Below are 24920 nucleotides of genomic sequence, written 5' to 3'. Positions count from 1 at the left end.
TCAACAGAAAATGTCACAGAAATGCAGGAAGGTGGAGTGTTGTTTTTTTTCCCCTCTAATGTGATTCACCTCTCTCTCATTCTAGGGACTTAAAACTTGAAGCTTATATAGATTATTACTACAGAGACTATCCAGCCCTTGTAAAAACCTCCAGACAGACTTGCATAATTGATCAAGGTGAGTTTAAGGCTTTGCTGAGCTGGATATTCAGTGATAGTGATGTGCAAAGTATCTCTAGGACTGAGCATGTTGGTAACCATTGCCTTTAAAGCTGGTCAGGACTTAATCCCAATATGCAAAACTGTGCTCATAGTGCTGAGGTTGTCTTGTTCCTTTGTTTTTAATAGCCTCCTAAGAAGATGGGAGTGAAGTTAGCATAGGATAGTCATGAGCTGGTGCCTCCAGTCCAGTGCCTCATGGGACACTCCACAGAACAAGGATTTGGGAGGGAACGATGGTTTCATCTTGGCAAACTCCCAGCTTAGGCTGGCTGAGAAATCTTAGCAGACAACTGTGGAAAAGCCTGGTAGTGAGATGTGCCTCTCTTGTGGAAAATATTGCTAGGTTGGCAGGCTCTCAGTTTGTGGTTCATAAAAACTAAATCAGCGCTAAAACCACAAAACTTAAAGTTAAAATAAGGTTCTATATTGTCTGTGCACCTGTTTAGTGTCCTACCAGCTGAAGTTTCTAGTCATGTAAGATAAACTACTGCTTCTCCTGACCAAAAGAAAAAATCTCATAGCATTGCTCAGGCTTTGCTACTTATGTTTGTGAACAGGGAAGGCAAAGAGGTTATAGTTAGGCTGTCCTCTCACTTAAGCAATTTAATGTTGTTGAATTACAAGATTGTTCCAGTAAGGTTTTTGAGAATCATTCACTATACTTACTCCTTTTCACCATGGGCTGAGATAATTTTTGTTCTTGAAAGACAGGTAGCTGTCTCAAGTTTTCATTACTGTCTAGCTATAAACTTCTATCTAAGAGGAGGGAATCATAGAATCATTTAGGTTGGAAAAGACCTTTAAGGTCATCGAGTCCAACCGTTAACCTAGCATTGCCAAGTCCACCACTAAACCAGGTCCCTAAGCACCACATCTACACGTCTTTTAAACACCTCCAGGGATGGTGACTCAAACACTTCCCTGGGCAGCCTGTGCCAATGCTTGACAACCCTTTCGGTGAAGAAATTTTTCCTAATGTCCAATCTAAACCTCCCCTGGCACAACTTGAGGCCATTTCCTCTCGTCGTATCGCTTGTTCCTTGGGAGAAGAGACCAACCCCCACCTGGCTACAACCTCCCTTCAGGTAGTTGTAGAGTGCGATGAGGTCTCCCCTCAGCCTCCTCTTCCCCAGACTAAACACCCCCCGTTCCCTCAGCCGCTCCCCATCAGACTTGTGCTCCAGGCCCTTCACCAGCTTCGCTGCCCTTCTCTGGACACGCTCCTGCACCTCAATGTCCTTCTTGTCGTGAGGGGCCCGAAACTGAACACAGTGTTTGAGGTGTGGCCTCACCAGTGCCCAGTCCAGGCAGATGTGATCTGTAACGGTTTGGGGAAATACCATATTTTTGTTGTTAAAAGAAGTACTGTAGGGCTTGTTTTGGGAATAGTGGAGAATTTTCGTGCATTTGCCATGAACTCAATGTCATTGCTGTTCATATGATTTAAGTCCAAACAGGTTTCATGCACCATCCCTCATTTTTTTCTGCTGAGCCTCCAAGTATCTTTCAGTGGCTGAGTTCCTGTCTGAAGGGAGAAGGAGTGCAGCCTTATCCTTACTTACCAGGAATCTGTGAAAGGAGCAAACTGGTAGTACTGGTACGTACTTTGGCAAGAAGGGCGTGTTTTATTCTGTCAGCATAGCAGCACTGTGGCCAGGGTTTGCCCCAGCTGCTTAATTTTCTGCAAGTGAAGTGTCCCCTGTGGGAAGTTAAATAACAGAGGGTTTAACCGTACTGTGTGGAGCAACGGGGGCATACCGGAGCAGAGCAGTAGCCATACTGGAGGGGTATGGAGCCTGTGATAAATAACTGCTGTAGCTCTACTGTTTGGAGACTTAAGCATCTCCAAGTGTTGCTGCTCTGTACTAAGTAGACCTCATCTGTCTGCATGAAATTCTCTTGAGTATCCCCTGCAATGTAGTAAAGTGTGCAGCGTGAGCCTCGCCATAGGGGGAATAATATGTGTTTAGCAGAGAGAAATCCCTGCGAGTCCCATCTTCTCTTTTAGTACTTTAATATTACTGAAGGGTGTGGATGGGTTTTAGCAGGTGGGAGGAGGTATTTGAGGTTGGGAAGGAGAGCTCATGAGTGCAAAGCGAGTAGCCTATGCTTCACTGCTTATGTGTTGGGGTTTTTTTTTGTGGTTTGCAGTAGTGGCATGTGCAAAGTAATAATGTAACTCAAAGTTAACTGTATTTTGTGAGTGAGAATTTCCCGGCTTTCTTCTTGGGCATGTATCAACATAAATATTTAGTCGCATGAGTAGTTATAAGCGCTGATGTTATCTCTTGGTCAGCCTTGCTCACTTATTCACGAAGCGCTTATGGAGGAAACCTGCCAATACAGGGTTTGGAGCAGAGTGTTGAGCCTGAGGTGGATGAAGAGGAAAAACAGGGAGGAGAGACTCTGCTCTGACCCAAGCATCCAAGGTTAGCTGCAGAGTCTCTGATTTGAGCTGCCGGGAGTCAGCCTGCCCTCTGCTTCGGAGTGTGGAGGGTTGAAGCAGCAGCACTGAGACTATTTAAAATGCTGATGCTTTCGCTTAAAATTTGCCTCTGCATTCAAGCTCTGAAGAACTGTAGCCTTTCCCCCAGGCTATCACCTGTGTCTGTCCGACTCTGTTTTTCTCCTACCTCCACCTGACTTGCCTGTGCGGAGGTCACAGCTGGCATGTCGGCAGTATATCTTATCGGAAGACCTTAATGAAAAACACAAAAGATTTTTACCTGTGACTTTTGCCTTTGGCATGTCAGCTTGTCTGGCAGTATCAAAAAGTAAACAGGGTGACAGATCACTTTGGGTTTGTTGGCTGGATAGCTGAAGCGGACTCTGCATTGAATGGGAACAACTTTTCGCTTGGAGCCTTTGCAAAGTAGCCAATATTCAAGATGTGGAGGAAACTGAGTGAAAAATGGTGTCTGTAGAAGATGTGTGTGTTTTGCAGGAGAAATTAAATGAAATGTGAGAAACGTGGGAAAGATGACTAGGAACATGTTTTTCTGTTTAGAAGATCTTTTTCTGTTTACCTTTGAAACAATTACTAGGGAAAATTTAGTTAATTGTTTCAGGAGTTATTTTTTCCAAACTTCAAGATAGCAATCTAAAGCATAAAAGTTTGTTACTTGCTTCAGTTGTTTCAATGTCCTTTTACTAACAATGTTTTCATAATAAACCTGTCCCACCGTTTAAGTTATTAAAGTTATCTTCTGCCTGTTCAGATAGGCAGTACAGCAATAGCTGCACACTAAGTGACTTTGTATTATGGTGTCTCTTTCCTATCCAGAGTGTGGCTCTGTACATACTTGGTGATGAGAGCGCTGTATCTAACGAAGCCTCCCATTATTTGTACAAGATTACATCAGGTAATGATGCTTTGATGCCATCATAGTATCTCCCAGTGTCTTGTGTTCGTTATGTGCTGTCCTTTTGCTTGGAGAATATGGGAGTAATATGGCCTTGTCTTTCCTAGGACAACGAAAACAGCAAATAGAACAGGATGACAATCGGTACGGGTTTTTTTAGTATTATTTTAAACTCTGAGTTTTTGACTTCCTGCTGAGTTTTGGACTAGTTTTTATGGGCTTCTCCTTTATTTCCCTTTATTTTACAGATGTAGTTTCAGACACAGCACATCTGTTTCCAGCCTGGCTGAGAAGTTAGTTATTTGGATGACTAATGTTGGTAAGAGCAGCTTTTATCACTGTGCAAAATGGTAACAATCATAAGTAATAGTCTTGTGCTTGCATAACGTGAAATACACTTCATCTGGGTTTGATAAAACAGTTTCTTTTTTTCCTTGTTAATTTTAAGGTTTCACCTTAAGAGATCTGGAGTCTCTCCCCTTCGGTGTAGCTCTTCCTATCAGAGATGCAATATATTATTGCCGAGAGCAGCCTGCCTCAGACTGGCCAGAAGCAGTTTGTCTCCTGATCGGGCGCCAGGATCTGTCCAAACAGGCGTGTGAAGGGAACCTGCAAAAGAGTAAATCTGTGAGTATATGGGCAAAAATGGATTTCACGACGCTGGGTCTTGGGCAGAGCCCTCTGTTCAGAAACTTCCTCACCATCTGCTGGTGCTCGGGGCATCAGAAGGTGCAGAGCTCAAGATTGAGGGCCACGCAGGGTTTACGCGCATATGAGGGTTTCAGTATAAAAACCAGCATCCGGCACAGGAAGAGTACATGCATAGCTGTGGAAACTGTCAATATAAAACAGATTTTAAACTTAATTTAGGCATGGTGCTCAAAAATTTTGCCTACAGAGCTATTTGATTGCTGCTGTAAGTCCTCCTCCTCTCCAAAGTGGCTGCACCTTTGAGAGGTGTTCGGGAGGTTCTGGTGCTTCGTCCAGAGGCTCTGCCATCAAAACCGCAATGGCAGAGGGAGAAGGAAGTGGGTGTTCGTCAGTCTGGCTCCTTCTTGGCTTGGCATGGCTGGCGTCTCCCTCTCCTCTGGAAGAACTGGATTGCTTTCCGAAATACAATTTTTATATACTTTTTTTTTTTCCTCAAAAAGGGTTTAGTTATTTGTATCCTGAAGTAAAGTGGAAAAAAAGTGTGATATTTTTCTTTTAAACGTTTTCTTCTGATTGCGAGATGCTAGTGATTCCCACTGAGTTGTAGCTCACTTAAGTGTCTTTTGTTGAGAACACTCTGGAAGCCCAAGCTCTTCTTGAAAGCTGGCTAGTGGCATGCATAAAAGCACTTCATAGTAGCAGAGAGTGGTCTGTAGCCTTTTCAGAACTCAGGAAGAGGGATTTGTAGTCTCAGACACATCTTAGTCAAGATCCTTTTTGCTGTCTTAGCTTTGGAAGTCATATTAAAATTATTAATATTTTTTATAACAGAGGCTTCCGGACTAACTGCATATCAAAAAAGTTAAATTTTTTAAAATTAATTTAGCAGAAAAGTAAATTAACTCCATGTTCAAATCCCATGCCCCGATTCATTAAAAATCGATTTTATTTTCTGCTGGTGAAGTTTTGCCTAACAGTACCGAATCTTAAAATGATGATAAATTTGATTTTATCACTTACTTTATAACAATGCCTCGAATATATGTTACCTTAAAAGGATAAAGTGATCTTCAAACACCAAATTGTTTGTCATTTCTCAGGAGGGCAGGGTGGAGTTTCCTGTTTCAAAACGGACGCTGGCTATATGGGTGGTGCAGTTATGTATTGAGATTTAGAGCGTATTTATCGGAAGAAATTGGTTTTCATTCATCAGCTGTTAATTTACTTGCACTCCTGGTGTCATGTGTTGCCAGTGAGCCTTAGGAAGACCCTGTGCTCGATCTAGTCTGAGTGATTCTGTATCTTTCAGCTTGTTGAAATTCTGAGGTATACAACAGGAAAAATGACCAGTTTAGAGAGAGTTGTGGGGGTTTTTGTTCCTAGATTTATCATATCAATATTTGTCATCACTTGCCTTGTTATTTTTTAAATGAATCTCTCTTCTGTGAAAGATGGAAAACAGAGGAATATACTGGCCCGCCTTAGGGTCAACGTCCAAATTATTTTGTCAGACCATAAGGAAACTGTATATTCTGTGGGAAAGCTTATTTCTGCAGAGCTCTTTAAAAATAAAATGAACCACGCTTCATGCAGGGTGACAGCCTTGTCTGAAGCAAGTGTAGGGCAAGCAGATTGCGGGCATCCTCTGTTGCATCCAGACCTATGCTATCCTTGCCATTCTTGTCGGTGGTCCTGTGCATCGCTTGTGTGATGTGAATAAACAGGGGAGGACAGAGTCTTAATGGAGTATTTCATAAGTCTTGCATAGAAAGGGGGCTTCTCCACAGTGCTTCTAAGCAATGAAATGCTCCAGTGTTTTTTCTGGTCATGTAGTTCTGATGTGCAAGTTCAAAAAACTTTCTGGTACTGTGGTGAAACCCAGGTTGGCTGACAGCAACAAACATTTGGAATTTACTGCCATGGAGGCTGACTGTTTATTTTAATAGGTAGCCTGATTTTTCCAAGGCTGTTGTAGGGAGGAGTCCAAATTAAAGCCCTAATTCATGAAAATGTCAATGATTAGAACAACAAAGAAGGTTCCCGAACAGAATATGCAGAACAGCAGCTCTGATTGAGCTGGGGGTCAGTAGGTACTGGCACTTCTAAAAGCGGATTGTCACCAAGGGACTGTGTCTGTGCCTTCCAGAGTTTAATCTCTGTTTTCATATACATCGAAATGCTCATCTAGGTTTCTATTTTTCACTGCTGAACTTGAAGAAAAACACACATATGTTTTCATAGCTGTCGTAGATAATTGTGTAGGCAGGGAGGGGAAAGCCCTTTCCTATTACTGCTCTGAAACAAGAAATAGTTTTGAAAGAAAGATAACTATTTCATATGTCACCTCTTCAAGCTCCCGCTTGCCAGTCTTTGCTCAACAGCCTTTGCTACAACTTTGACATATTTGAGATGTCTTCTCCTCCTCTCTTGATAGTTATTTATCCCATTTAGGCTTGCAAAAATAGTTGATTACAATGTTCAGAACTCCTCGTGGCCTTCTAAACGAATGCGAGGAGTGGGTCAACAGCATCATTCGTGACTGCGCCAGTCTCAGTCCATTCTGTTTACAGACCTGTCTCAGTGCAGGTGATTGTGCTGAGTGCATCCAGGTTGTGGTGCCGCTATTTGCTGGCTTGCTGAGAGTTAGCAGTATCCACGTGCACTGCTGGAAATGACTTCTTTCCTTTCTCTTTCCCTTGCAGTCTGTGGGGCCAGTGCTGTCCTCCGATATTCCCTCTGGAACCGAATCGGAAGAGGATGAGGATGGCATGAATGACATGAATGAGGAAGTGATGTCGCTAATATGGAGCGAGGATTTGAGAGTGCAGGAAGTACGCAGACTCCTTCAGAGTGCCCGTCCTGTACGTGTCAATGTAGTGCAGATGCCAGAAGCTAGTGACCATGAATACATAGAAGAGAAAGAAAACCGGTAAAAACTGTCTCTGTTTCTAGCAGTATTTCGTTAGCATTTCATTCAGGTGAAAAATTGTTTGAGTATTTTTGATGGCTTAAGGTTAAGTACATCTAACCAAACAGTACAATATATTTTAGTCTGAACTGAACGTTACAGTAGGCAGGCCTGAGTGAAGGACATATAGAAGAGGGTTGGATTTCATAATCCAAGTCTTTGAAGCTCAGTGTACATCAAAACTCTGCTGTATTTGAGTTGGCGGGCTCTCCGGATTGGAGCAGCGTATGGGAAAGATTGTTAGTTTGAACCCCAAGCAGCACGTTGAGATCAGTTAGGGTTTGAAAGCAGATTGTAGCATTTTTTTTTCCCCACCTAAAAAGTATGAAATATAAGCACGACCTACTCTGTAGAGGAAATGCCTCTGTAGAGAACAAAGCATCATCCATCCCCTGCCTAAAACTGGAGAGCCCTTTGTTCAGGGCTGATCTTAGGACTAAGCAAGGCTTGGGTCAGAGGACCTAATTAATCCTACAGAAAGCAAATTCACTGTCCCATCCCTCTCTCTTTTGAAACCTCCTATTGGAGCCATTAGGTGCCTGGTGACCTCACGATTGTTCCTGTCCTGCTTCTTTATTCACTTATTTTGGGGGTGTTAAAAGTATCTTCTTTAAAAAACAAAAGAAAAAAGCAAACTTCAGAACATCATTGACATGCAAAACGCTCTACAGAAGTAGGAAGCTAAAGGAATGCATCAAATTATTGTCTAACCTAACAAGCTGAGTAATCTAACAAGTCTAGAAAGTGTTTCCAGAGCACATCATAGAGAATTGTGGTCAGCATTCTTGGAAGCACGTTATTAATTCTGTACACAGGTTATTACTAGATGTGATCACTAGTCATAGCAAGATCCCATAAGGCAATGTTTTGCTTTCTCCTTTCACCTTTTTCTGATATGGCTGCTTATTGTCCGTAGCACAGATTTCTTTAACTAGACCTAGCTTTAAGGGAAAAACAGAGACAAGTTTCAACATGATGTCAGCTAAAGTATATCTTTGAGATTAATCTTGTAAGAACCAAAGATTTGGTTCAAAAGTTTAGCCTACTAAAAAAAAAAAAAAGAAAAGACAACATGATACCAAAAAACGGTCTGTCCAGTGCCTGTTGTCTGTAGGTTTATTTTATATCATGTATTTGGAAAAATTTTCTGTGTTAAGCAACTGGCTTGGTTTTTCTGTCATCTCCCCAACAGGCTGTTACAGCTGTGCCAGCGAACGATGGCACTACCTGTTGGACGAGGAATGTTCACTTTGTTCTCATATCATCCTGTTCCAACGGAGCAGTTGCCCATCCCTAAGCTGAATCTAACCGGTACGTTGGTCGGAGTTTCTTTTGGTTGTTACCCCATTTCTGAACCTCTCGTAATTTTTATAGCACCTTCTGTGTCTCTCTGCAAAGAGTTCCGTAGCTTAAGTGTGCTTTTTGTGAAGAAGCAGCTCTTTTTGTTTTGAATCTGTCACCTACTGGCTTCTTGTTATTAGGCCAATGTTATTGTCTAACACTGAGACCTGTACATCAGGTACATGCTGAGAAGCAGAGAGAAGTGAAATAAATTGCCGAAGGGCACGCAGCTGATCAGGGTTGGTGTCATACAGGAGACACATACTGCAAAGTCCACATCGCTGGTTTATCTACTACGCTGTGCTTCTGTCTTCTGACATGCCTGAAGATACCCGAGGCTGTCTTCAGATCAGAAGTGTTACCTAGCACGCTGTCAGAGTTTGTTCGCTTGGCACCCTACGAAGTTGAAAGCCGTTTCTGAAGCGGTTTGGATTCACCTAATTGCTTTTAATGATTTTGTCATGGACAGGCCGTGCTCCTCCGAGGAACACCACTGTTGATCTGAACAGTGGGAACATTGATGTGCCTCCTAACATGGCTTGCTGGGCCAGCTTTCACAACGGGGTAGCTGCCGGCCTGAAGATAGCGCCCGCTTCACAGATAGACTCTGCTTGGATTGTCTACAACAAGCCCAAAATTGCTGAACTAGCAAATGAATACGCAGGCTTCCTCATGGCTCTGGGCCTCAACGGGCATCTCACGAAACTTGCCACACTCAATATACATGACTACCTAACAAAGGTGAGGCCTTCTTTCGTAGGCAACGGAGAAAAATAAATATCTGTAGGACTTGAATTCTTTAAACAAAACAAGAAAGAAAAGTCAGCAGATTTCTTTGAAACGCTGAATTGGAAGTTTCCTAGTGTGGGAGAATATCAGAGTTGCTTCATTAATGTTAATAGTGCAGGACTTCATTTCTGTTTAAAAGATTTTTCAGCAGTTTTATCACTAAATCTTTCCGTGTTGTGCACAGCTCATTGGAATAGGTGAATGCTCTGAATTACTTCTGCTCAATTTCTATCAAAACGTTCTTGTCAATTTTTGCATTATAGAGTTAGAGCTAGGGACTCAGGATTGTATGGAGTTTGCATTAAAAGGCTGAAAATCATATGTGCTCTTGAAATCTCACCTTAAATTGTAAGAAGTTGTGAATACATAATTACTTTCAAACTTAAACACCAGGAAACCGTGGCTTGTTGCGGGGAGGGATTGATAAAGAGCTACCAAGGAGATAGATAAGATCCTTTTAGAGCAGAAACTTCAGGTTTTGTTTTTAGAACAACCCAAGTGTTTTGGGTTTGGTTTTTTTTTGGAGACTAAATATCTACATTATAACCATGTTTAGTATTTCATTGTGTGAGAATTTCTATTTGGATTGAAGTCTGCCTCTGCAGTAAGACGGTACATTTGGGAAATACCTTTACACCCATAACAGCTAGTGTTCATTTTCCTGAGGAGTGGATCAAGAAAGTTTAGCTGCTGTATGTATTTGAGAATGTAAGATTTGTATTAGATACCTGGAGAAGTGTTTTTCCTTTTCTGAACATGTCTGCTTTCTTTGGTCGCTGATACTCGTCTCCTTTCTCAGGGCCATGAGATGACAAGTATCGGACTATTGCTTGGCGTTTCTGCTGCCAAGTTGGGCACGATGGATATGGCTATTACACGCCTCCTGAGCATCCACATACCTGCCCTCCTGCCACCAACCTCAACAGAGCTGGATGTCCCCCACAATGTGCAGGTGGCTGCCGTGATAGGAATAGGCCTCGTCTATCAGGGCACCGCTCACAGGCACACAGCTGAGGTTCTGCTGGCCGAAATAGGTGGGTGCTAACACTGACAAAATGGGGTGAGGACTGGGAGGATCGCAACGTGTGAATGATCAGCGCAATGCATCGGGGAGCTGAGAATTTTTATGTTTTTAACTGTGCGTCTGCCACCACAATATTCACCTCTCATTTTCCAAACCCCATCTTCTGTTTTCAGAGGGACAGAAGTTACTGTGAACCGTGTATTTGTATAGCATAGAACAATCACTGAATTTAGTAGAAGAAATGTAGCGGCATCAGTGCTGGACCTAGATACTTTTTACATCTGGAAATTTTGTCTGATGAGAGCAGGTCTGGGGTTGCCTGCAGTAACTACACGTTCCTCCCGACCTGGACGCCATACCTGCGGAGATCCTGGCCCTCTAGAACTTTGGAGCAGATCTGTTGCACGCTGTACGCCCAACGCATCTGATGCTTCCCAGACATTTGTTGTTTCTCATGTCTGTCTGTGAGGGTAGCTGCCACTGTAAAAAACAAAGGCAGAGGCACTGGGTGGGGGAAAAATGCTTTCCTCTTGCCAGGTCAGTCTTTTTGACTCGCTAGGTTGGTTGGAAGTGCAGCCATCGTGTCCTAAATTCTCCTGTTCCGAATTTTGTTTAAGGCTTTATAAAGAGTAGTCTTTAAGAACTGATTCTGAACAGTAAATTTCTGATCTGAATTGTGTCCTTATTCTGTGCATAGCTCTTCTGATTTTATTTGTAACAGTTAAGTTCTTATTCATGTTTATATGTAACTTTAGTTAAAGAGACTGTATGGATTATTAGAGAACGGGATAAATTTTAAGGGTGAAACTGTATCTGTTATGTTTCTGGTAATTTGATACATGCAATCTTTTCTAGCAACAGCTTTTGAAGTCTGCGACAGCATTTGGATAGGTTCAGAGGTCTTAAAGTATAGGCAATTGTAACATGGCGTTTTCACTGTCTCTCTGAACCATATCATTTAGCAATATATACTGCTTCTGGAAGGGTTTGCTATTTCATGATGGGTGGGTTAAGTGGCAATTACTTGTAATTCCACTGAGAACTTTCTTGCCTTTCTCGAGAAGGGACGGATTTTTTGTTTTTTTTTTTTTTTCCTCATTTCATTAGGAATGTAGTGCTTAATTAAACAATGTTTACTTAGGTGGAATTTTAAAAGATGAATCTCGCTGTTTTGTTTTCTCCAGGACGTCCCCCTGGGCCAGAAATGGAGTACTGCACAGACAGGGAGTCCTATTCACTTGCATCTGGGCTAGCCTTGGGCATGGTTTGCCTGGGGGTAAGTGCCCCCCTTCCTTTCAACTGCAATTAGTAGAAGAATCGTTACATATTGGGGTGGGGTAATAAGAGCTGTTTCATGCTTGGCTCCCAACTGCCTTTGGCCGAAAGCTTTTTTTTTCTCCTCATAGAGGAAGGCACTTCCATATTATTTCTCCTCCTCTTCATTCCTTAGCACGGCAGTAATTTGATAGGCATGTCAGACCTCAACGTTCCCGAGCAGCTTTACCAGTACATGGTTGGGGGTCACAGGCGGTTCCAAGCGGGAATGCACAGAGAGAAGCACAAGTCTCCCAGTTATCAAATCAAGGTACGTGTTGACGATTTCTGCTCATTTAAGCTGAGAATAGCAATAGTTAGAAGTCCGAGAGGTGTGTGTCTCGATGCACCGAGTGACTTCGAATGCCTATACAATCGCTGCAGGCTGCTGCCTTCCTAGTCAGCTGGTCTGAGAGCGTGCATTGTGTTTTCGCAGGAGGGAGACACCATAAATGTGGATGTTACTTGTCCGGGTGCCACACTTGCACTTGCTATGATCTACTTAAAGACTAATAACAGGTATTAACCTTGGAATTGCTCAGACATTTTGCAGTAACTTGTGATAGCCGTTCAAACTGCTGTAATGTTGGCTCTGCTTTGTGTGGCTTACTCGGTTTTGTGCGTTGCTGAAATAAGGTCTGGAAACCCTGTTCCTTTACTGTCTTCTGCAGATCCATTGCTGACTGGCTTCAAGCACCAGATACCATGTATTTGCTGGACTTTGTAAAACCAGAGTTCCTTTTATTGAGGGTAACATTTTCTTTTGTTTCACTTCTCCATCTATTCAGGATACTAAAAATGCATCTTATTGTAATTTTTTTTTTTATTTTAATTTTTAATCCAGCCCGCATGCCTGTTGTGCAGAATCCTTTAGATAGCTGTAACCCTCTTGCTGGCCAGCCAAACTCATACCTTCAAACAATTTCTGCTTGTAGTAAGGCAGCTTGCTTGTCGTGCAGCACTAGAGGCAGAATTTAGTGAGAAATATTTGAATGATACATTTTATGTGGCATGTTAAATTAAATGTTTAGGTAAATTTTTATAGCTTTTCCCAAATTAATTTCACAGATAAAAAATAAGTTAGCCTCAGCACCTGTTATAAGTACATAGTGAATTTTCATCTCAGTTTACCAGCTAAAGGTACAGACCTTGCAAGGATTTATTCTGTGGTTCTTTTTTCTGCAAGCAGAATTTGCATCTCTTAAAATGGAAGCTGTTTTGTCATTTCTGATATGAAGGCTGAGAAACAGTGAAGAAGCTGCTAGTGGGTAGCTGGATTGTCTGCGTTTCTGGATGCATTTAGTACCTTAAAAAAATACCATTGATGGTTTGTGTTGGGTTTTTTTCTTCCTTATGTTTTGGCTTTCTCGCTTTTTTTAGACCTTGGCTCGATGCCTGATTTTGTGGGATGACATCTTGCCCAATTCCAAGTGGGTTAATAGCAACGTGCCGCAGGTAGGTATTTACACTTAATGTGCTTACTTCCCAACTTTACATCTCACTGGATTGTTCTGTATGTGAACATTTCCTTAGTCACATGAGCTGCACAAGAAAATGTATGTTAATCGTGTTCACGTGACAGATGATGGTCACATTGGATTCCTGGACCGTTATGGGAGCACTGGGGACTCCCATCCCATCATACTAGAGAGGAGAGGATTGAGGAGGGATGCAACCATTCAAGACATAAAACGGTGCCAGAGAGAGAAAGGGATTAAGCTTTCCTCCACATTGACCGAGCCAGGTGCAAAATTGCTGCAAGGAGGTTTCAGTTGAGCATTACGAATAACTTGGATAAATATCTACTGGAAATACAGGATGCTGATGGGCTACATAGCCTCTTGAGGTCTCATCCTGTACAGTAACATCGTGCTTCTGACACAGTCTTGCCATTGTTTTAGAAATCTTTAAGGGACCAGATCCAGGAGCATGGAAAGGTGTCCTTTTTGGATCAGAAGTACAATGGAGCCATAGCATGTGGAAGAAAAAACAGCTCTTACACTCCTGTGAAACAGACCTGTTTTGTATCACTTACGAACCCTCAATGCCTAGAGTTGCAATTAATTAATCAATTTCCCCTGGATTAATTCTTCTCTCTTACGCATTTTGTAGATCATAAGAGAGAACAGTATATCTCTTCATGCAACAGAGCTGCCTTCGTCTGAAGACCTGAGTTTAGAAACGCTGGCGTAAGTAACATGTAAAACATTCTTCTTCTGAAAAATGCAGCTGAACTCTTTATAGATATCAGCATGCAAAAAAATCTCTCCCTTGATATTTAGGGAATTTTATTCTCTGTTTTCTGTAAAGGATAAGTCTTTCTTTTCAATTTTCCCTTTTTTAATTATAAAGGAGTTTGTGATGCGTATTCAGATGAGGAGAAGAGAAATATTTAGTCATTTCCTGTTTATGTTGCTTATTAGGCAAGCTCACGTCTATATCATTGCTGGAGCGTGTTTGTCACTGGGATTTCGATTTGCTGGTTCAGAAAATCTGGCAGCATTTAAGTGCTTGGTAAGAGGTTTTTATTTTTTCCCTTCAATTTCCATAGAGCTGTAACTTACCTTTTGTATCTATATTTAGTATGCATTTCTTTTCTTTCCAGTACAAATATGCAACAGATTTCCTGAAGTGTTTGTCAGCACCAACAGCTTCAATAGTAAGTTCTTTCTAGTTTTGTCTCAGTGAAAAGGAGGCTTTGTTGTGTAACGTACTTTGATTACCCTCACCAAAACCTTAAGGGAAACAAAAACATCCCTTTTACTTTTCTATATTACAGACTATTTACACAATGTGGCAGGGCTGTGAATCATTTTTGTTAAGGACTTTGCTGGTTCTCCGCTCTCCCTCTTTCTGTGGAATGTGGTTTTCAAACTCTGGGGTAGAAAGCGGAGTATTAGACCGACCAGAAGCGTGCATTTGACCACAGAAGTGTAATAATGCCTTTCCTATTCTGCTTGAAGACAGGTCACTATAATCTCGAAACATGCTTGAGCGTCTTGCTGCTGTCTCTCGCGATGGTGATGGCTGGCTCTGGAAACCTGAAAGTCCTTCAGCTTTGCCGTTTCATGCACAAGAAGACGGGCGGAGAGATGAACTACGGGTTCCACCTGGCTCACCACATGGCTTTGGGGCTTCTCTTTCTGGGAGGAGGAAGGTAACTTGCCATTTCCAAAGGCAGGTTTTTTTCTTTCACCTCGCCTGCAAAAGCTGGAGCAGAGTGCCATTTAATTGATTTTTATTATTTTTTTTAATAACATACAGATGCATAAAGATGTTTTCTATTGTAAATGAAAGTCCTATTGTTTTTGAGATACTGCATTACTTGAATGCCGTGGGAATGTTTCTGACTTGTGTTTATTTCCTACTGCTGCATGTTTATTGTGACTGCTATAGGAACACATTTGTAAATTCCTTGCTTGTATGCACTTTGCTACTGTCCTTCCCTTCCCTGGGACACCAAAATATTTTGAACACCTTTGCTAGTGGCCAGCCTTTGTTAGCACTGAAACTAATAGATAATGTTTTTCTACAGATACTCACTGAGCACTTCAAATTCTTCAATTGCTGCTCTCCTTTGTGCTCTGTACCCTCACTTCCCTGTTCACAGCACGGACAATCGGTAAGGGTTTGCTAGGGTTCATATTGCCTTAAGCTAAATCATCTCCGTACAAAAGAGGTTATCTATAGGCAAATGATCTAGAATTTTTACCTGGGCAGTCTGTAAATAATTTTTTTTTTGAGGTTTTCAAAAAAAAAAAAAAAAAAAAAGGAGAGAGAGACAAAAATAGAAGAAATAAATGAAGATATAAAATGATGGTAGTGATCTTTGATCAGTGAGGAAATGCAAGCAAGTTTCCTGAGGCTCTACGCTGTGCTCCTGTGACTTGACTGTTCCAGTCTGCTGAGCAAAAAAGATCTTTATGCAAGATCTGTCCATTTATGGCTCTTAATCAGTTTTAGCTCCGATTCATGAAGTCCTGTTCTGTTAACCAGCGCATACATGTTAAAGCAATATAAAACCTACTAAATTACTACAAATTTCTCTTTAGTTTCAATCAACAGCTGTATTTGGTTATTGAGCTGTGTGTGGTTTGGTATTTGGGGATCATTTCCTGGCTGTACTACACAGTGCTGAATTCCTCATTGCCATACACAGGTACCACCTTCAGGCTTTGCGTCACTTGTACGTGCTGGCGGCAGAACCAAGGCTCTTAACGCCCGTTGATGTGGATTCAAACACTCCTTGTTATGCACTGATAGAGGTTACGTACAAGGTAATGTGTCTGGGAGGCAATAAGGAGCGAAGGCCTTTGAGAAGGTGTGGGAGACAACTGAAGACTCTGATATACCAAAGGCACGCTATTTTCATTGTTGTGGCCAGCAGCCTCGGGTTTGTTTTCAAGTTGTGGTGGAGACGAGCCGAATTCTACGCAAATAATTGAAGGGTTGTGCTCAGCCCACTCACACCTTACATGTGCTTTGATGTCACCTTGAGAGCAGAATACGGGACAAGTAAAAGGCACCACAAAGTCTTCAAACAGTCAAGTATGGAATGACTGACCCAGGGTCATAGTTGGCCTCTTTCTAGAGAGGAAGGACTTTCAAAGCTACGGAGGTGCTTGGAACCATCTGTGGTTTTAAAAGCCTTCTCCTAATTCTGCTGAAAGGGGCAACTTAGTGTTTCTCCTGGGTGCTTGCATTATGCGTCTCTTGGGGAAGAGTCCTTTCTGCAGGGTTTATTTTGTACAGGCTTACATGAGACAGGTTATGCTCGTGAAAGGACTAAAGAAAGGGTTCTTGGGATTTCAGGGGAGAAGAGGTGCAGCAGGTGGTTCTGGCAAAGAGTTCTGCATGCTCATAATAGCGTTTACTTCTCAAACCTTCAGATTTCAGTTGAAGTGTGCCTGACTTGCACAATGTTACGTGTTGATCCATCCATGGGAAATATACCTTTAATTTAGGCTTATGTTTCCTGACGTTAAAGGCAATGCTAAGTCATGTATTTACTCAGAACAGAAACTGACTGACTTCTGCCAATGGAGTTGTTATTAATGAGATGCACGTTTTCTTTCTTTTCACACAAAAATGAGCTTTACTAATATGTGAATACTGGTGGCATTTTGAAGGGCACGCAGTGGTATGCAGAAGCCACCGAGGAACTGATGGCACCCACGCTTCTTCCAGAGCTTCACTTACTGAAGCAGGTAAAGGAAGTCTCCATTTTAATGAGGAATTTAATCACCCAGCTTGTGTCACAAACAGTGCAAGAACAGAGACCTAGTGACTTTTCTTTGACTCCCTGTCCAATCTTAGCCAGATTCTGGACAACGCTGTCCCATAGTAATGGCTCCAAAGACAATTCTGTCACTATGGAGCACATGTTAAATTATGCCACGTGCTTCTCTTCAGTCTTGATCACAACGCTTTCAAGATCTGGTGTAGCAGGGAGTTCCCTGTGCCAGAAAGCTTCACTGTAGGAGAGACAAAGCTAGGTGCTCTTCCTGAGTTCTCAGGGTGGGTAGCACTATAAAAGGGCCCTTGTAAGGGCCCAGAGAGAACTGTAGGCTTATGTAGAGAACTCTTAATTTTATGACTCTGGTTATATCTAGTAATAAAAATGCTTACATTGACAGATCAGAGTGAAGGGACCACGGTACTGGGAATTATTAATAGATTTAAGCAAGGGAACGAATCATCTAAAGTAAGTATTCTTTACAATGCCTAACTGAATAATGACCTTGTAGTAATATTTCTTAAAATTTTTTTTTAAAACCTCCTGTACTTGTTACACCTACGTTTTGGAAAGAAGTCTGGTTTTGATCAGTTCACTGTTGTGCATTTGACAGCACTTTAGGGTGAAGAAAGAAACTGCGTAGTTGGTTTCACCTATTGATGTGAATAATTCATGCAAAAACAGGGCAGGGGAAAACCTGATAGTAAAAACCGCAGGTATTGGCAGCGGGATTGAGCAGTACCAGAAACCATCTTAAACTCATGGTTTTAGTTTAGTTTTGAGTTGATGTGATGTCATGTTTCCCAGACTGTTGATACAGTAGTTAGCTAACTGTTACTGCTTTGTGAAATACTATTTTTCTCATGTTACGTGAAGTATACAAAGTACTACTTACTGCATTTTAACTCTCCGTCGGGCAACTGTGAAAAACAGAAATCTTACCGGAATACAGTATCTGTGGGTAAAATCATTCTCATCTTTGCGTGTAACAACCTACAGTGTAACTCGCCGCTGTGAGTGGTATAGCAGAAGCCAGCTGCATCTTTCATCAGTAACATGGGTTTTCTAGTTACTTTAAATGCCACTATGAGATTAAATTAGGACTACAATGCAGCATCTATTGGTCCATGCCTTTAAAGATAACAAACAGGACTGAGGCAGAGTGCGGAGTCCTCCAGATCAGGAGGCCCGTACTGGTTCATCTGTGGCACCAGAGCTGGCAGAAGCCAGCTTTCTCCTTCTGGGGTGAGCCTTTGCCACACTTGAGCACTTGTCCAAAAGAGCCTTCCTGTGCTGCCGCAGCAGAAACCGGCGTGGGTGACTGAGGAGCTTGCTGCCTTGGGGACTGACCTATGCTCTGGGTCTCCAGATGCTTTGAATCTGTCAGCTCTCATGTCACAACACCTTTGTCCCCAGCCCTGCAAAATGGTAGGGGCCTGGCTGGCGTTGTTCTGGAGATAAATGCACATGTGAGAAATAATTTTCACTATCTTACTACATGTGAATTGCTGCTATGTTGTTATGCTAAGCAGTTAGTTTCAATACAGATAATTTTAGTTATTTTAAGGATGTCAGTGCCTACAGTTAATGGTGCAACTGATACTCTACATCAGGTAAACATGCAGCTGCTTTGCAGTAGTGTAACTTGGAACTGCTGCACGCTTCTATTTGTAGGTTTGGTCAGGAATAGTGAGGTCTTATTGTTTTGCTTTTTTTTGTTGGGTTTTTTTTTTCCACATGGAGAAAGGGCCATCACAGCACGCCTTTAAAGCTGTGGATACCAACTTGCATGGTTTTCCTTGGTGCTGGGATCCTTGCAGAGTCTTAGCAAGAACCTGCAATGGCTTCAGGAAGTTATATTCCCTATATCTGTAGGGCTCATCCTTTTTTCATCACCGTTGCCTGCCATCACATCACTGTTTGACAGCAGCCTGCCCTGAAGATACCAAGGCTTCTATATATATGCAAGCGGGGCAAGAGTTTAAATAATCAGGACAAAGCCAAAACGGGGATATTGCCATGCATGAGCTGCTGGAGTTCGCATTTCCTTTACAGGTCTGCCTCACTGTGTATATGTATCAATGTAAAGCAAGCGCCGTTGTTATTTCAGATCAATTCTTTCAAAGGGCGGGGTCCTGTACGTGAAGCTGAGAGCTGGGCAGCTCTCCTACAAGGAGGACCCCATGGGCTGGCGCAGTCTCCTAGCACAGACTGTTACTCACCGAAACTCTGAAGCTCGGGCATTCAAGGTATGACTCCCAAACTGTTTTCCTGCCGGGAATGCTGCCTCTAGAAAGGCTGAGGGAAGCACAGCAGGTCGTGCTGTGCTATTCATTTCCCGCACCTAGCTCTGCCACATGATTATGAGTACTGAAGTTACTTGCTTTGCTTGAGGGAAAGGAAGTCTGGTGGCTTTCACAGGGCACGCAGTGAGCTTAAGCTGAGAGCAGCTATGTGAATGTACGTTTGTCGTGGGCAGACAGAAGTCTTGGACGCGTTTTGCCCATGATGTGCCTTATGTAGGTTACAGTCTTCTCACTTGTATGCTGGGGAAGGAGGGGTTGGGTATAAATTGCTACTACATTTGTGCAGTAAAACCAAAAAGTTCATTTTAAGAGTGTGTTTTAATCTGTGTTTTAGCCAGAAGCAATTTCAGCTTTCACTTCTGATCCTGCTCTGTTTTCATTCGCTGATTATTTTTGCAAACCAACTGTGAACATGGGCCAGGTATGATGCCTAGATGTGGACTAGCATGGTTTCTTGCTTGCATGAATAACAGGTGGGAAAATCCTACATTAAACTGAGGAACAGAATTCAGTCCTTCAAGTAGCGAGGACAGGGAATATTCTAAGGGATGTTTTGTAATACAAAGGCATAAAACACTGGGGACCCTATGGTTTTTGTTGGTTTTGTTTGTTTGTTTCCCATTGGTTACATCACAGTTGCTGCTAGTTTTCTACACTAGTTGTATTCATTGCAAAACGTATTTAAAAAATACAGGGAGCTCTGTTCAGTGTCCTAAAGCATTTAGGTGAAGTCACTGCAGAAGGGTTAGGGTGATTTGCACTGTATTTCTCTGCACGAAATGACTTAAGGGAGGGAGTAAAATATAGCTGCTTTATGCCGAGTTTTAATAACCCCAAGAATGAAAGCAAGCTGTGTAGCATTGCTAGCTATCACTAATTTATGTAATGTCAGTGCATGGGTTAACTTTAATGGAAGGAAATGTGAGCAATGCAAGAACCTGAAATAAATTGTATCTAGCATGTGTGCTTTGTTAAACATGTGTCTTTTATCAGAAACAGGAAATCCTGGATCTTTTCTCCTCAATTCTTTATGAGTGTGTTACCCAAGAAAATCCAGAGATGCTGCCCACGTACATAGCGATAGATCAGGTGGAGTAAACACTTTTTTCTTTTTTAAAGCTACGCTTCGGCATAAGAGTATTGTTCATTGCGTGTGACTTTTGTAGAAGGCAGAAAGGAAGGGGGGGGGAACATATTAGCAAGCTTACAGGGAAATAGCAGAGATTTTAAAAGCAATTTGGAAAATAATCTAAGCTAATGAAAACTGAAATTACAGCAGAAGCGTTAGCTGGCAGTTTTTCTCAGTAGGTGCTCAGAAGGGCAGCTCTTGGCAAGGGGCGCGCTAGGATTCATTTACTTAATGTTTATGACGGCAACATTTCTCTCCTCCTCCAGTTCGCGTTCTCACAGTCGCTTTGTATTTCCCCTCTGCTAGGCTGTGAGGAGATTAGAAAGAAGAGAAATGTCCGAGACATTTGAGCTGTGGCAGATAAAGCTGGTGTTAGAATTTTTCAGTTCCAGAAGTCACCAGGAGAGGATGAGCAGGAATCCAAACCGCGGACTCTTCATGAACTCTGAATTTCTGCCTGTGATGAAGTGCACTATCGATAACACTTTGGATCAGTGGCTTCAAGGTATAGAGAAGATAACTTTAATCCTACAGCCGTGATCGCAATTCAGCGTTCTTGTCTTCTTACTGATCCGGGTTGACTTTTCCCTCAAAAGTACTGAAAAACGGTAACTGAAGGGAAGGCACTTGCATGTTAGCATAAAACAACTTGTTTTCAGTTTGGTGTGAAACGTTCACTGAAGAATTATGTTTGACTATATTGGTGGGAAGTTTAATTGATGTGGAAGGTTATGTTTCCCAGAGCAAATGCTTTCCTAATATTGCACTGGGAGAATTTTCTAGGAGCAAAAGCGAGGGGTGACCACAGCAGAGAACAGGGTGAAGGGTGGCCGCAGCAGAATGAAGGCGGCTTGCAAACAAGCCCTGGCCCATCTCTGTGGGGAGATGGAGACTCTTTTCAGCAGGCTTTTTCTGTGGAAATACTGTTGTCTTGCCTTTCTGTTTCCTCCCACAAACGCTCCCTAAATTTCATCAGCGGGTTTTGTGTATTACAGCTGGCGGGGATGTCTCTCTGCATTCCTACCTGAGTGGGCAGCCCACGGAGGAATCTCAGCTGAGCATGCTGGCTTGCTTCCTTATTTACCACTCTGTCCCGACACCAGGTCAGCTGGCAGCTGGAGGCTTGGAAGGTAAGGCTGGAGTGCAGGACACCGCGCTGGGCTTGCGTGGAGACACTGGTCTGGCCTTGCATACTGAAAGGAGTATATCCTGTAAATTATGTGACAGCGTGCATTTCCTCTGAAAGCTGTTCCATCGATTTTTATTCTTTGTTAATTGTCTCGAGTCCGGACAGAAGAGGGAGAAATTTTTTGCGGGGCTAAAGAAGTCAGAATTAGCCTATATAAAAAAGTCTTAGCTTTTCCCTGACCTGCAGGTAACGGTGTTCTCGCAGGCAGCAGGACCAGGGCTGTGACGAGGAAAAGTGTTTTTTTTGTTGGGCTAACCGTATCCTGAATGTCCTGAAATCTCTTTCCTCCAAGTACCTGGTCAGAGCAATCACCTGCTCTTCTAGGTTTCCAGCGGTAATCTGATTTGGGATCCGGGGAAATTCTGGGCCCCTTCACCAGGCAGTTTTTCTCCTGACCTCCGTCAGCCCAACCTGGGGGTGTAGCAGTCCTCCTCTATTTGCCTAAGGTTTCGCAGGTCGCAAAAGAAATGCAGCTGGACTTCGATTTGGGGAACTCGGTGGCTTGCTTAGGGGTGTGACATGAATGTAACCACCTCAGTGGTGAGAAGAATCTGTTGCTGAAGGCTTTGCAGAGGCCACAGCCCCCGGCCCAGGAGTCCTGTGCAGGCGATGGCACCCTCAGCGTACAGGCTAACGTGTCTCGTCTTGGACGTTTTTCAAGCAGGTGCCTGGGTACCTGTTCAGGTCAAAAGGCCTTTATTGGACATCCTGGCTTTCCATGTCCCCTCTACCTGTTACATGCCTCTATTCTGGGAGTTCTGCCGTGTTAATTGGATTTGGGATTTCTTAAAATTCTGTTAACAAAAAACTTACTTTATAACCAGTGTTGCAACAAAATGAGCACGTGAGCACGTCTCCAGAGGTACGCCCTGAGCGCTGGCTGACTCTCCTTCCTCTGTTGACAGTTCTTTTATTGGGCAAGCGTTGCACCGATACCTGCTCATTTTCTTTCTTTTTTTAATCTCTTTAGGAAGCACAAACTTCTCTGAGCTGCTTTTGAAGTTCAAGCGGTTGAATATGCCAGTTCGTGCGTTGCTAAGGCTGGCTCCTCTGTTGCTTAGAAATCCACAGTCCATGGTGCTGTAGGTCCACGGCATTCGTTTTGCGTGCAGTTACTGAATGACAGAGCCGGCTGTGTGTTGTTTCATGCTTTTCAAAAACATACAGGTAAAATGTACTTGATTTTGTAACTTCTCAAACAACATAAACTTCAAACTTGTCCCCGGATGTGGTGACTATGACCAGGAGTTATTTATAAATTGTTACAGTGAATAAAAAAAAAAAATTGTAAAAGTGAACTAATAATAAATTTACTTTTGTAACTAAGGATTGTTTACAAATATGTCTTTTGTGGTAAATTCTGAAAAGACCTTGGCTGGGAACCGTACAATTTCCTTGTTTTTATAACTTCTTTGCTTGTGATGTATGTTAATCCGCTTCCACGAAGTACCGTCGATTTTAGGCGATAGGCAGCCCAGAAGACGCCAAACTTGCTTTTTCCTCTTGGGTCTCAGGCTGGAAGGGAAAGCAAGCCACCTGCCGTGCCGCTTGCCTCGCGCCAAGTACGCTTTTCAAGAACTGGCATGATCTTTCAGTCTCATTCATGCAATATTTTTTGTTTTTTTGTCTCGCAAAGGCTGCTGTATATCTCCTGCATAAGCATAGGTACTCTGTAAGTATAAATTGCTCTGCTCCGACTCATCTGCGACATACTCACTACTGCACTGTTTACATCTTTTTTTTTTTTTCTTTTCTAATCTTTGTTCTGCAATTAGTCAGTGGCTGCTGAGAAAACACCTGCCTCCACTACGTTACGTTATGTCTGGGCAAGAACTGAAACTACTTACAGACAATTTAAACAATTGGGCATTTGTTTGTGTTTCCTTCATCTCTGCTACGATGCCTTATGTGTTTCCCCAGAGCACTGAACTTGGAGCATGGCTGGTTCCATATTTGTTCTGGGCAGGCCAGGCACTTAATTTTTCATAAAACAGGTGGAGTTACTCCAATAAAAGCAGCCAGTGGTTGAATGATTACCAGTAGAAAAGCAGCCGGAGCCAAGCTGTTGGACTCTGCTTATTCTGAAGTTTCAAATTTGATCTTACTCTGTGGGATTTGCGCTGATCTTGGTCCCCTTTTTTCCCAAACCCTCAGGTGGGGGAGCCAAAGGATTTTAGGGAGGGGACATAGGGGTGGAAGAGGACAACCAGGAGTTGTAGAAAAATTCCACCAACCTTCTAACTGTTATTAAAAAGAACGTGTTTGACGTGTATTAACCAAGGTTTTCAGTGGCTTACGAGGTATCGAAGCAAGGACCTGAGTTGCAACTTGTGGAGCCCATGACAAATCTTACCCCTTTTTTTTTTTTTTTTAAGCTGTTCAGAAGTTGATCTAATTTCCTTGGGCACCCACACAGGAAAGTTGGTGTTTCGTTTCAGGGGAGGTTAAGTTTTTAACCAACACGATGGACAAAGAGCTCAAAGGCAGCTGCTTTGGAGCCGTAGCTTGGATGCCAGCCCCCCGTTTGTGGGTTGCGCGGCTCCCCGCGTTGGCGGTGGGAAGCGAGCGCTGGGTTTTCTCTGCAGGCGGGAGCTGCATCGGGTGACCTGGGGGTGACAGGCTCCCGCGTCCTGCTGCTGGCTCCGGGTCAGGACAGGGGTTGCAAAAAAGGACGAGCCGGACATGCAACACGCTCGTGGGTGGAGCAGCGAGGGCAAGAGGAAATCAGATGTGTCCTGAGGGAAGTTCCTGCGCAGAGCGTACCGGAGATGTCTCTGTCCTGGGGGCAAGGGTTTGCATGCGAGGTTTTGGAAAGGAGAGGGAGCGCCCTGCAGTGCCTCTCTGGCAGCTGGAGCCCAGAGGCATTGGGGTTTGGTCTTTTTAAAAAAACAGAACAAAAAGCCACCACCTCCAGAGGTACCTTGTTTGTTATGTGAATTAAATGAACCCATTAGCAAAGAAGCGGGTAAAACCCCACTTCGGGGAGCCATGAGGTCCAGCCATGCGGTCCTGGCCCTTCCTTCCCCTGGGACAGCGGTTCGGGCCGGGCTCGGGGGTGTGCAGACCTCCTCCCTTGGTGCAGCTTGGGGAAGTTGTTTTCTTCCTCCTAAATGGGGGAAACGTGAAGCATTGAACACTCACTTCCCAAAACAGCTGAAACTCTGCTTTCCCCAGCTCTCCGCCCTGACTTTTCTGAGGACGAATGTTTTTTAGCCTCCCAAAGCCCCTGCCCCAAACGCAGAGCGAATTGCGCAGGTTTCTCTCTCTGACTTTCTTGCCCTGTGCGTGCTGCAGAAGGAAGAGAAGAGCAGACAGCGCAGATGCTGGATGTTGAGTGAAAAGCTGAGAAACCTGACCTGAGGGTGTGCTAATGCTTGTCGCTCTCCCGCT

The 24920-nt window shown here is 43.1% G+C and overlaps 1 protein-coding gene across 11 annotated transcripts in view; it reads left to right on the top strand.

The window, feature by feature from the left end:
* The window catches only part of ANAPC1 (anaphase promoting complex subunit 1), a 34993-nt gene extending 12137 nt beyond the window's left edge, over positions 1-22856 (top strand). For 4 of the 11 annotated variants that reach the window (XM_075147851.1, XM_075147850.1, XM_075147848.1 and 1 more), the window contains 29 exons: positions 86-177; positions 1670-1818; positions 3505-3583; positions 3691-3727; positions 3832-3902; positions 4032-4210; positions 6937-7163; positions 8395-8513; positions 9013-9284; positions 10132-10366; positions 11541-11632; positions 11807-11941; positions 12107-12189; positions 12342-12420; positions 13051-13125; positions 13783-13859; positions 14094-14184; positions 14276-14329; positions 14634-14827; positions 15206-15292; positions 15830-15947; positions 16800-16877; positions 17307-17374; positions 19017-19155; positions 19547-19633; positions 20206-20301; positions 20648-20846; positions 21337-21471; positions 22501-22856. In XM_075147851.1, coding sequence (XP_075003952.1) covers positions 86-177; positions 1670-1818; positions 3505-3583; positions 3691-3727; positions 3832-3902; positions 4032-4210; positions 6937-7163; positions 8395-8513; positions 9013-9284; positions 10132-10366; positions 11541-11632; positions 11807-11941; positions 12107-12189; positions 12342-12420; positions 13051-13125; positions 13783-13859; positions 14094-14184; positions 14276-14329; positions 14634-14827; positions 15206-15292; positions 15830-15947; positions 16800-16877; positions 17307-17374; positions 19017-19155; positions 19547-19633; positions 20206-20301; positions 20648-20846; positions 21337-21471; positions 22501-22616 — 3463 coding nt within the window. In that variant the 3' untranslated portion in view covers positions 22617-22856. Of the gene's footprint in view, positions 1-85; positions 178-1669; positions 1819-3504; positions 3584-3690; positions 3728-3831; positions 3903-4031; positions 4211-6936; positions 7164-8394; positions 8514-9012; positions 9285-10131; positions 10367-11540; positions 11633-11806; positions 11942-12106; positions 12190-12341; positions 12421-13050; positions 13126-13782; positions 13860-14093; positions 14185-14275; positions 14330-14633; positions 14828-15205; positions 15293-15829; positions 16028-16763; positions 16891-17306; positions 17375-18961; positions 19156-19546; positions 19686-20205; positions 20302-20647; positions 20847-21336; positions 21472-22500 lie in introns of those variants that run through there. The other 7 variants (XR_012673269.1, XR_012673270.1, XR_012673271.1 and 4 more) reach the window with 7 other exon arrangements.
* Positions 22857-24920: the final 2064 nt, after the last annotated feature.

The sequence above is a fragment of the Calonectris borealis genome, chromosome 3, assembly GCF_964195595.1.
Source record: "Calonectris borealis chromosome 3, bCalBor7.hap1.2, whole genome shotgun sequence".
In the NCBI taxonomy this organism is placed as follows: domain Eukaryota; kingdom Metazoa; phylum Chordata; class Aves; order Procellariiformes; family Procellariidae; genus Calonectris; species Calonectris borealis.
The sequence above is the reverse complement of the archived record's forward strand: the minus strand, read 5'-3'. Positions and strand labels throughout refer to the sequence as shown.